Source organism: Hyperolius riggenbachi, chromosome 5 (genome assembly GCF_040937935.1).
Source record: "Hyperolius riggenbachi isolate aHypRig1 chromosome 5, aHypRig1.pri, whole genome shotgun sequence".
Classification (NCBI taxonomy): domain Eukaryota; kingdom Metazoa; phylum Chordata; class Amphibia; order Anura; family Hyperoliidae; genus Hyperolius; species Hyperolius riggenbachi.
Window position 1 is genome coordinate 129,466,432 of NC_090650.1, and position 12,491 is coordinate 129,478,922.

Here is a 12,491-nt window from a genome sequence, read left to right on the forward strand (position 1 = left end):
ACCTGGACACAGTTTAAGCAATTTTCGCGTCACTGTATTAATGGGTGGCTTCAAATCGGGAAACATGAGACTAACACAAGAAACTAAGTTTATACATTGGTTCAAAACTGTAGAAGATGGTTTAAACAAGGACTCTAACTTCTTGTGCTGGTACGATGGGTTTGCCACAATTCTTTTAATTTAAATTTTTCTATCTTTTCGTTCATTTTTGTGCCATATGCTGTGTAAGATGGAATTCACTGTCACTATTCATTTTATTTGCTTTCAGGTGCTGGCTTTAAATGCCACAATTCTCTTAAGCTTAGAATTAATGGTGCATGTAACAGGCCAGTTACCATTTTGAATTCGGAATTTACGATGTCTCCCCATCACCAGAGTCTGCTTTATGTCATGTTGAGGATTCTATTGATCTTATCAATTGAGATAGGATGCCTGGGAAAGCCTCCTCAGTAACAGTTAAGGCATCTAATTACATTTATGTTTGCTAAAGAATGTTTCTCCTCTGTATGTCAGTGTATATAAGCTGTGTTTTTCAGTTTTGGTTAGGAACCAGTCCGACGAAGGCTTTTTATAAGTCGAAAGCTCACTGTTTATCCATCTCTAAGTTAGCCAATAAATGGTATCATCCTGATTCAAAACACTAATTTAAACATGCTAGCGATTTGTAGTGGGTTCCAGGCCTAAGGCTGACAAAACGTTAATGTTAATCAGTAGTGATCAATTTCAAATTACTATTTATGACTGGTTCTGTGAACAGCTCCCGTGACCATTATGTAGGGAGTCAGGTGGTATATGAGGTATTGGCGCGCGCACATCCTGACTAAGCTCGCAAGTGGGTGGGCGCAACGCATCGATGGGCAGGTGCAAATACCTTGGCCAATGAGCGCTCCTGAGTAATGGCAGCTCTAATGGCCCGTACTCACGGGCTGCAGAAGTGGCCTGTCGCCAGCACACGTGAGCGTGCTAGCGACAGGCCGGCGACAGCTTCTCTCCAGGTCCCTCCGCGTACACACGCGGAAGAGGGACCAGCGGCGAGACGGAAGCTGTCGCCGACGTTCCTCCTCCCCCCGCCGGAAGCTTCATTCACCTCTATGGAGGTGGCTGTCGCTAGTCCGCGTACTCACGCGGACTAGCGACAGTTGCGGCGGAGGTGCGGCGGCGACTGTTGCCATGCGATTGAAACTTTCAATCGCATGGCGACAAGAGCGGCGGGCGACAGTTCGGGGTGCGCGCGCGTGCGACGGCCCATACTCACGGGCGACCTGTCGCCGCAACACGCGCGCGCCGCGTGTTGAGGCGACAAAAGTCCCTCGTGAGTATGGGCCATAACAGCATGTGAGGTGGTTTGGCGTCTTCTCCCCGTGGATCGGGTAGAGCGGTCTGCCAACCACCGATGTTAGCCGGCGAAGATACTAAAAGACCACTGCAGGCCTGCTATGGGTGAAATCTGGAGTTACTGGACTTTAAACACTGGGAGAAGCAAGTGTGGTGAGATCCCTGACTGCCGTTGCACACATCTGTTATATGCTTGTAAGCCGGAGACTCTTTCTCTCATATATACCCTCGCCCAGTTGTCTCCCCCTCTCTGAAGATTAGGACAGTTGAGTTACCGGTACCAGAAGGGGTGTTTGAGTGCAGAGGAGTGTATGGTGTAATTGAGTGAGGGCTAACATTTGGCCAGTTTTACCGTAATTGATTTTAATTGGTTGGTCTGTGTCCTTATATGATTCCTTCAATAAAAACTGATTTTTGTATTTTTATACCTGTGTGTAACCGCAATTATTTATGATATTGGATTGAAATTTAGTACTTTATTGTGGTTACTCCCTCAGTATTGAGGTGAGGGTTGGAATATTAAGGTGATGGTCGAGTCAGGCAACTATTAGTATAAAAATAATCGGTATATAAGGTATTGGGCCATATGCAATTCACTTATTCTCCTAGGAGATCATTTTTCACCTTCAATTTAAAATAACATTTTAGCCATCTGCAATGGAAAAAGTACCATCAAGTAAGGGAAAAAAGTACCATCAAAATTATTTTGAGTACGGGTAATTGTTTGCTTGCTGGTGGTTTTAAGGGCATTTAATTTATAAGTTGTGAAAATATCACCTAGGAGAAATCTCAGGTGAAAAAGTGAGTTGCATATGCCCATTGGCCCTTATTCAATTCACTTTTTCTCCTAAGAGATAATGTTTCATCTTTTTAATAACTTATCGACACTCTGCTACTGAAAAAGTGCAAAAAAGTAGGTGAAAAGGTACTGTCAAAATTATTCTGAGTATTTGCTTGCTTGCTTAGGGATCAAAAGGCATATTATTGATAAAGTATGAAAATATTACCAAGGAGAAAACTTTAGAGAAAAAGTGAATTAAAAAAGCTGCATTGCGTTTATTTGCATAGCTTAGAGAACGCTTTGATTGGAAGACTGACTTCATATAAGGAGATTAAAGTGGCCTGTAGAAATGGTGAATGTTCTGTAGAAATAAGGATATTTTTCCTTCACCCATCATCCATCACACACATTACATAGGGTGGAGCTAGCTGCAGTTCTGTCCACAAGGAGTTAATCTCATTCAGGAGGGATGAGGGGATCTTCTCTGTGCTGTGGAAGGAACACCCACCCATTCAAGGTGCAACAAGGACTTGCAGGGCCACAGTAAGGAGCCAGATGGTCTTGTATTTTAATATTTTTATTGCAAAAAGTACAGAAATCCATAAACTTTGTGCGCGGTTAATGAATGCAAATTCACTATGAGCTGCATTTCAAAATTGGAGATTGCACCAGTGCATTAAAGAGACAATCTTTCAAAGTGACCCTGAACTGAGTTGGATATAGAGGTTGCTATATTTATGCAATGCTCGCTGCCTGAATATCCCAATAATCTTTCTAGCTTTAGTAATCTGACTCACTCCCAGAACAAGAATTCAGCTAATGTTTTTTTTTATATTGTTATACAGTAACTAATTCCTTCAGAGGATCTTCCAACCCTAGTTCATGCCTTCGTCACATCAAGGTTAGACTACTGCAACGTCCTCTACACAGGCCTGCATAAGAAAGACTTACGCCGCCTGCAATTAGTACAGAATACCGCCGCAAGGCTGTTAACGAGCCAACCCCGCCATTGCCACATAACACCAACCCTGAGCTCACTCCACTGGCTACCGATAAAATGGAGAATTCTGTTTAAGATTGGCTTACTGACATTCAAATCCTTGCACAATCTGGGCCCTGGATACCTGAAGGACTTGTTGCAACTACATCACACCCCCCACAATCTTAGATCAAAAGGACGTAACACCTTGGTCACCCCCAGAGTCCACCTCAAAACCTTTGGAGACAGAGCCTTTTGTCATGCTGCCCCTACACTTTGGAACTCCCTGCCACACCCAATCAGGACAGCCCCATCCCTGGAAGCATTTAAGTCTAAACTGAAAACCTACCTTTTCAGTCTGGCATTCATGAACATCTGACTATCTCCTCTGTAACACAACCCAGCCTGAAACCCTGTATTAATCTGAGACACAGCTATGCGCTTTGAGTCCTATGGGAGAAAAGCGCTTTACAAATGTTATTGTATTGTATTGTATTGTATTGTATTTATATAGCGACATCTTCTGCAGCACTATACAGAGTATATACTGTATAGCCATATTGTTAACTGTCCCTCCGTGAAGCTCAGAATGTAACCACTTCCATAGTCCTATATCCACCTTAGTCTAGGGCCAGTTTTAGGGGGGAAGCCAATAAACGTATCTGTATGTTTTTGGTATGTGGGAGGAAACCAGATTGCTCAGAGGAAACCTGCACAGGGAGAACAAACTCCTTGCATGTAATGCTCTGGCTGGGATTTCAACTGGGGACCCAGCGCTGCAAGTGAAGAGTGTATCCACTATGCCACTGTGCTGCCCAATCCGATCTACAGCCTCTTTCTGGGTCTGTGGCTGAAATTATTGAAATCATCAGGACAAGTCACCACTTCTTTTCAAAAGGACTCCATGGTATACATTTCAACTTGCACTTTTATAGCATGCTTTGTGGTGGTCACACTGTCTGGAATGGCATCTTATGATAAAACAATTGATTTGATAAAATAAAACAACAAGATTCCAGAATTGCTTGGCACTGTTTGGAGTGTTTATTGCCAAAAATAGTGAAAAATTGACATCAAATCTCAAAACATACAAAGAGTAAAAGGATGATACTTCTCACATCTGGCAGTGAAGGGGTGTCTGGGTGGGCAGTGGGCGCCGTCGGGGGAACGGCCTGACGACAGTTTCGCTTTAAAGGGACTCCGAGCAGTGCAGAAACTATGGAAAGATGCATATCATTTTAAAGTTCTCTTTCTCCTCTTTCCAATGATATATAAACCGCTGCCCTGCGCCTTTTAATTTTCGCTATTTTCGTGATTGAAATTGCAGCGGCCGCGATTTCAATCGCGAAAATAAAGAAAACTAAAATGCGTAGGGCGACGATTTATGGGTCGTCAGAAAGAGGAGAAAGAGAGCTTTAAAATGATATCCATCTTTCCATAGTTACATTGTATTACACAGGCCGACTTTTTCTGCTGAATGGAGCTGCTGACACTGGGGAGAGTGTCGTCCTGTGTAATACAATGTAACTATGGAAAGATGGATATCATTTTAAAGCTCTCTTTCTCCTCTTTCTGGCGCCTTTTAGTTTTCTTTATTTTCGCGATTGAAATCTCGGCCGCGGCAATTTCGATCGCGAAAATAGCGAAAACTAACAGGCGTAGGGCGGCGGTTTATATATTATTGGAAAGAGGAGAAAGAGAGCTTTAAAATTATATGCATCTTTCCATAGTTTCTGCACTGCTCAGAGTCCCTTTAAGCAAGCTTCCTCTGAGGCTCTAATGTGCACCTTGATTTGATAAAATGATTGCATCAAAAATAAACTGATCAAACTGTAATTTTGAGAATGAACAATTCATTGTAGACTTTTTCAATTCAAATACAGTATGTTGAAATTATTGAAGGAGAGATGCGCCATTTCAATGTCATTGAGTTCGAATCGTTCCATTTTAATGTGATGAAACTATTTAGGTTACGTTGTTTTACTTCAGCTTGACGTTGTTTTCTGTTTTTCCCCTTAAACTCGGCATACTTTTGGCACTACACCCAACTTAAAGGGATACTGTAGGGGGGTCGGGGGAAAATGAGTTGAAGTTACCCGGGACTTCTAATGGTCCCCCACAGACGTCCTGTACCCGCGCAGCCACTTCCCAATGCTCTGGCCCGCCTCTGGTTCACTTCTGGAATTTCAGACTTTAAAGTCTAAAAAACTACTGCGCCTGCGTTGTCGTGTCCTCACTCCCGCTGATGGCACCAGAACTGTACGGCGCAGGCCCAGTGTGGTCTTTGCCTGTGCCGTGCGCTCCTGGTGACATCAGCGGGATCGAGGACACAGCAACGCAGGCGCAGTGGTTTTCAGACTTTAAAGTCTGAAATTCCAGAAGTGAACCAGAGGCGGGGCCAGAGCACAGGATGTCTGGGGGGGACCATTAAAAGTCCCGGGTAACTTCAACTCATTTTCCCCCGACCCCCCCTACAGTATCCCTTTAAGCAAATAACCTTCATTGAAGCACTCTTGTGCTGGGCATTATTCACATCATGGTTTATGGTTTCCCTTTTTTATTTATTTTTTTTTCAAGCAAAAATAATTATTTTTTCGTTCAATTTTTTTTTTTTTATAAGAGTAAGAATTCAAATTAATAAGAAAACATTACAATAGCCATGGGTGTAGTTAACACAGCAATTGTAAACCCGCCCCACAAATGCCATCCAGCACACCTGCCATCCTCCTCTCCACACACACACACACACACACACACACACACACACACTCACTGTGTACACACACACACACTCACTGTACATACACACACACACACACACACACTCACTGTACATACACACACACACACACACACTCACTGTACACACACACACACACACACGCACACTGTACACACACACACACACACACACGCACACTGTACATACACACACACACTGTACATACATACACACACACACACACACACTGCACACACACACTGCACACACTGCACACTGCACACACACACACACACACTGTATATACACACACACACTCACTGTACATACACACACACGCACACACACACTCACTGTACATACACACACACACACACACACACACACACTCACTGTACATACACACACACACACACACACACTCACTGTACACACACACACACACACGCACACTGTACACACACACACACACACACACACACACACACACACACACACACTGTACATACACACACACACACTGTACATACACACACACACACACTGTACACACACACACACACTGTACATACATACATACACACACACTGCACACACACACACACACACACACACACACACTGTATACACACACACACACACACACACACACACACACACAGTGTATACACACACACACACACACACTGTATACACACACAAACACACACACACACACACACACACACACACACTGTACACACACACACACTGTACACACACACACACACACCCCAGACCTTATCGCATACATACCCCTCCCCCACAAATCCTTCCAATTGGACTCAATTGTCCTTCCACCCAATATTCTCTTTCGCAACGGTCTTATCTGCACATAACGTCAATCTGGTCGGCTATCAGTCTCACTCTGAAGACGAAGTCTGAATAAATGGGACAAGAACTGGGAAGAAAGGGTAGGAAGTGTTCATAAATATGCTGAGAAGATTTACTCAGACTTTCTTGTGTTTCTTATGTCGCATTGCCCCATTGTTATCCCCCCCCCACCCCCTTTACTTCCCAAAAATTGCTCGTGTGAAATCCAGTCACTAAACGTCAAACTCCTCCCCTTTCCAATCTTGCAAAATGAATGCCTTTGCCACCAAGGTCCCTCATTTTTGTAATAATTACCACTTCACAATCGCCATTGTTTTCTATTCATTTGCAGTGAAAGCTATCTGTACGGAGTCAGCATAAAACTGACAGCTTCTGAAACCTACTTATAAAGTGACATTTTGAGTCTGGTTGGTTGCTTTGAGTTGTTGGAGACAGCGCAGTACCTCAGACAGTTTTATAGCCGTGGTTTTCTCTCAGGTGATTTTCAAGTGTTTGTCTCATGAGCGATTGTTTAGCACTTTAGTTGTTTAAGTACTTTCAGTTGTTACTGCTTTAGACTTTGCAGAGCAGCTGGCTTTATTTTTTTCGCTGTGTGTTCTGTTTCCTGCTGAAAAAATAAAACTAAGAATGTTAGACGCAGTAATACAGTATGGTATTTATGTTGAGAAAATAAGTAACTTCTGCTCTGACGATGTGATTAAATGGAAAGTTTAATTTAAACCAGTGGCTGTCTAATAATCTTGACCTTGGACTGTTAGAAGTCTTTTGTTTGAGTGACTGTAAAGTTTTTACATACTACTAAAATTATATACCAGTAATACACTTATTTGTTTCTGCATGTAAAACCTCACACAGACAGCAACTTGTTGCCCAAAGCAATCTTATGTAATAGTTTTCGGTGAACTTTGTAGAGGCCTAGCCTGTCCTCTGCTATTCCCACAACCTGGGTTAGATGCAATCTCTACAGTGCTTTTTTCCCTGCAATTTTATATTTTAGTATTGGATTCCCTCACTTTGGCTTCAATTCCGCATTTGGTAATGCAGAAAACAGCTGATTTTACCGATCATCTTACAAAATGCCAATTCACAAAATCTATTGCCACATTCAAAAGTAAAATTACAATTGTAATGGCAATTCACTAAGATTATAATATTCAAACACTGCGCCACAGTCCACAAAATCCTAAACAAACCAATAAACTCTCGTCACTGGGATCGCTGCAGGAAGTCCAGTTAGGTCAACAGAATTGTATAGATACTGCTGCGCTGCTGGAGAGCGCAGCAGTATCTATACAATTAAATTCACGAAGATTAAATCAGTTGATAAATCAAAGTGTTTGGTATTTACCTCCAGCTCTGACCAGCGGCTAACTCGCAATCTACTAACATTGACAGATGTAGCAAACAGCCAATGGGGAGAGCCAGACAGCCCTGCTTCTCACCCCATTTGATCAGATAGTCTGGAGGGTGGGACTTCACAATGACAGAGCAGGAGACCTTTTAGAAAGGCTTTTCTGTATCCATTTAGATGTGCGTATCTATATACTGGTATAAAGAAGAGCTCCCTCTAGTGGCTGCATGCACTTGTAAAGGGATACTGGTGATGCACTTCACTGAACCCCCCTTGACTCATGCACACCACTTGTTGGAAGACTTACAACTTCCTGCCTGATTTGCTCCACAGCTGGTGAGACTTACCGAGCAGGGCTTAGTGAATTGAAGCATGTTTTTTCTGTATATAACTGAACTTCTTCCAAATGTAGTATTTTACCGACCTAAGTTCCCTTAGTGAATTGAGGCCAATGGGAGGCATCCTGGTCTGCTTTATTTCCCTTGTTGAAGGTGCAGTACATGCTGTTCAATCCAACCCACCATGCAGGGCTGTTTGGGTAGTCTGGAGATAATAGATTTCACCTGTTCTCTCAAGTCTGTACGCATCTCTAAATGCACATAGACTATATGTTGGAGGATATTTTGCGTACGTGTCATTTCGCTGTGGTTGAGCTAGGTGCAGGGTAAGCCGAATGATGGCTCTCCCTGCTGCCACTCAATACCCCGGGGATGTTTAATACTATTCCCCCTCCGGAGATGTAATTTGGGGTCTGGCAATTGCTGTAGCCCTGAATTACCATTGCGCAGGGTGCACAGCATGGCACTAGTTCTATGGCTGCGCCCAGCTTCGGCTCTGAAATGACCAGATTCTGATATTGTACCATACTGAGGTGGAAGCTTACTCTTTGGATGCTGCATATCTCAGTGGACGCAGGGATATACTGCTTCTTAGTAGAATAAGACTGAGCAGTTGATTCACTAAATCTCAACTCGGCTCTTATTTTGTAAGGATTCAGTAGTTACACTAGGTTGACCTGTATCAGTATACGTAAGACGGGTAGAATTTTGATTTCAGTTGAAATGGTATAATAGTTACGAAACTAGTAAAGGTCATCAACATTTGAAGTGATCCTAGAATAGGGAAAACATCCTGTTAAAGGGACATTACTCTCTGCCATAACGTCTCATTAGGGTGCATATACACATCCAGTTTTGACTGGACAAACCTTAACCAACTTTGCCACCTTCATGGAGTATGAGGGCCAGCAGATTTTGAATAATTAGAACACATTGGGCTTAATAATTAGAACACATTGGGCTTGATTCACAAAAGAGTGCTAACTGTTAGCGCAATGTTTTCACGTGAATTTTTGCATTTGCACGCGATTGCAAATGTTCACACGCTATTATATGGTTTGACGCGCGATCGTGAAATTTTCGTGCGAAATCGTTATCGTTTTGCGTGAAACCGTTTAATTGCGCTTGAAAATTTGTGATCGCGCGCAAATGCGAAAATTCTTTGCGTGAAAACAGCCGTGTTAACAGTACTCTTGTGAATCAAGCCCATTGTGTAGATAAGCTCCCATACTACATGAGGTGGTAAAATAAGGCAATGAAAATTTGATGTGTACACACCCTTTCCCAGTCTCCCAATTCCTTCCTGACTATATAGTACCGTATATACTCGGATACAAGTCGACCTCATGTATAAGTCGACCCCAATATTTGACCCTCTTAAACAGGAATTTATTAATTACTCAAATATAAGTCGGTGCAGCAAAGTTAAGGGCTGTGTGGCCCTTCTAGCAGTGTGGCCCCTTTGTCCCCATGGCTGTGTGGCCCCTCTAGTTGTGTGTCATCTGTGTCCCACTGGCTGTGTGGCCCGTTTCCCCTGGCTGTGTGGCCCCTGTTTCCCCTGGCTGTGTGGCTTCTGCTGTGTGGCCCCTGTTTCCCCTGGCTGTGTGGCTTCTGCTGTGTGGCCCCTGTTTCCCCTGGCTGTGTGGCTTCTGCTGTGTGGCCCCTGTTTCCCCTGGCTGTGTGGCCCCTGTTTCCCCTGGCTGTGTGGCTTCTGTGTCCCCCTGGCTGTGTGGCCTCTGTGTCCGCCTGGCTGTGTGGCTCCTGCTGTGAGGCCCCTGTGTCCCCCTGCCTGTGCAGTCACTGGTGGGCAATAGCTATTCCCCTGTGTCCCCTTCCCAGCAGTGTTAGCAGACAGCTTGCTAAAAAGCCCCCCTCCCTCCCACCACCATGCAAAGAGGCCTCTTCTCTCTACCTCTCCCCCCTCTGTGTGATCACTGAAGCCAGCAATCACTCACTGAGCTATCCCGCGCTGCAAAGCAGACAGTTTACTGAAAATCCCTCTCCCTCCCACCAGCCACAACCACGCAAAGGAGCCTCTTATCTCTATCTCTCCCCCGTGTAATTGCTAAAGTGGAAGCTTCAAACTCACACTAATTCATCCGAGCACAGCTCTCTTCTGCCTGTAGTCACGCTGACTGGGCTGTATGCTAGTGTTGTCCGGATCATGAACGATTCGGATCTTTGATCCGAATCTATTTTATGAGTCGATCATCCGAATCATCAAAATGAACGATTCGGATCGCAAAAGGGGCGGGGCCAGGAGCGACACGCCCCCTCTCAGCGGGCAGCGGGGTCTTGGAAGCAGAGCTGAGATGGATCGCTCTGTTGTATGGGAGGCAGCCTTGCAGGGAGACAGGTAGATGAGAGAGAGGGGACATCGGTGCCACTGCCAGATATGTGTAGAGCACACATACTGGCTGCAATGTGCTGCCCATTACAGGCTGTCTGTTCCGTAGTTGTGCTGCACAGTGATCACATTGGAAGCTTTTGGCTCAGCATAGCTCAGTAACTTTGCAGACACTGTGATTGAAATATGATCCTCCTGCACTCGGCACTAAACAGCTGCACTTATCTTCTGGGAATGCTTTCTTTCACTGTGCGACCTTTTCTTTCAAAGTGTACAGATGAACATATAGGTGAAATATATGTAAAGCATATGACTTCAGCATGTGGGTATTACGTGCAAATATTTCTGCTCTCTGCTCGTCCCTCCTCCCTTCTCTGTCCACTCCCTGCCCTCTGTCCATCTTCTCCCCTTCTCTGTGTGTCCACTCCCTCCCCTTCTCCTGTCCACAGACCTGTGCTGCTGTTCATTTCACCCCCGAATGCCTCCGGTAGTAAAATGATCCGAGATTCGGATCAAAGATCCGGATCTCTTCAATGATCCGATTCGAATCATCCGGATCATTGAAAAGATCCGAACTTCCCATCTCTACTGTATGCATAAGCTACAGCTCCCGATGTAATGTGATACATGAAGTCACATGACATCGGGGCTCGTAGCTGTGAGCTGATGCACACACAGCCCAGCCAGCGTGACTACAGGGAGAAGAGCGCTGTGCTCCGATGGATTAGTGAGTGAGAAGCTTCCACTTTAGCGATTACACAGGGGGGAGAAATAGTGACAAGAGGCTCCTTTGCATGGTGGTGGGAGGGAGGGGGATTTTCAATAAACTGTCTGCTTAACATTACAGGAAGGGGGAGAGAAAGAGGTGCCTCCCCATTCCTGGCTATAAGTGGGGAAATTTTGGACTATCTCGAGTATAAGGCGACCCCCCCACTTTTATACTTTGAGTCAGTCCAAAATTTCTCGACTTATAGCCGAGTATATACGGTAATCATACCTCGCTTTGAGACAAAATGTCATCTGTAAGGGTTTCTGGTTGTTAACCAGTTTCCTATACTCCAGTGTCCATTTAGGCTAATTTCACACCAGGACGTTGCGATAGAGGGGGCGTTAAGGTCGCATAACGTCCCCCTAACTCAACGCCTGGTGGTGCTGGATCTGGACGTCAGAATGAGCCGCGTTGTGCAGCTCACTCTGGCGTCAGTGATGCCGTGATGCGCACTCTTGTGTGCATGCGGCATCACGTGGTCCCGCCGGCCAATCGCCGCACAGAGCGGCTGCTCCAGGAAGTAAACACTGCACGTCATAACGTGCAGTGCATATTAATTAGCCATGTGCCTGGCCGCTCTCCGCTCCTCCCCAACATTACTGAGCATGTGCAAGCAGTCTAACGCGGCTCAGCCGCGTCCAAAGTACTGCATGCAGTACGTTGTCTTGTGACGCAGCGTTACAATGTAACGCAACGTCCGCACTGTGAATAGCCCCATTGATTTTTCATTACTGTGCGGTGGGCTGCGTTACAGGCTGCTCTAACGTGCGCCTGTAACGTCCCACTGTGAAACCAGCCTTAGTCTATATAACCCAGTTTCCACCTATATTATTATTGATTTATGCTACACAGAAGAAAAAAATTGATTTATAAAGAGCCAATGTATTCTGTAGCAATGTACATCTCCAGTTATCACTTACTACAAAATGCAGTGGAGACCAGTGAAGGAATTCTAGATATGTACAATGCAAATCCCAGTCAGATTATTCCAATCAA

General features: G+C 44.7%; 1 protein-coding gene across 2 annotated transcripts in view; it reads left to right on the plus strand.

Moving 5' to 3' along the window:
- ZNRF2 (zinc and ring finger 2) overlaps positions 1 to 12,491 on the plus strand; it is a 172,937-nt gene that overhangs the window by 107,022 nt on the left and 53,424 nt on the right. Inside the window, exon 1 of one of the 2 annotated variants that reach the window (XM_068236251.1) lies at positions 11,326 to 11,453. The exons of the other annotated variant lie outside the window; for it this stretch is intronic. Within the exon in view, the coding sequence (XP_068092352.1) occupies positions 11,354 to 11,453 (100 nt within the window). The 5' untranslated portion in view covers positions 11,326 to 11,353. Of the gene's footprint in view, positions 1 to 11,325; positions 11,454 to 12,491 lie in introns of those variants that run through there. 2 annotated transcript variants of the gene reach the window in all.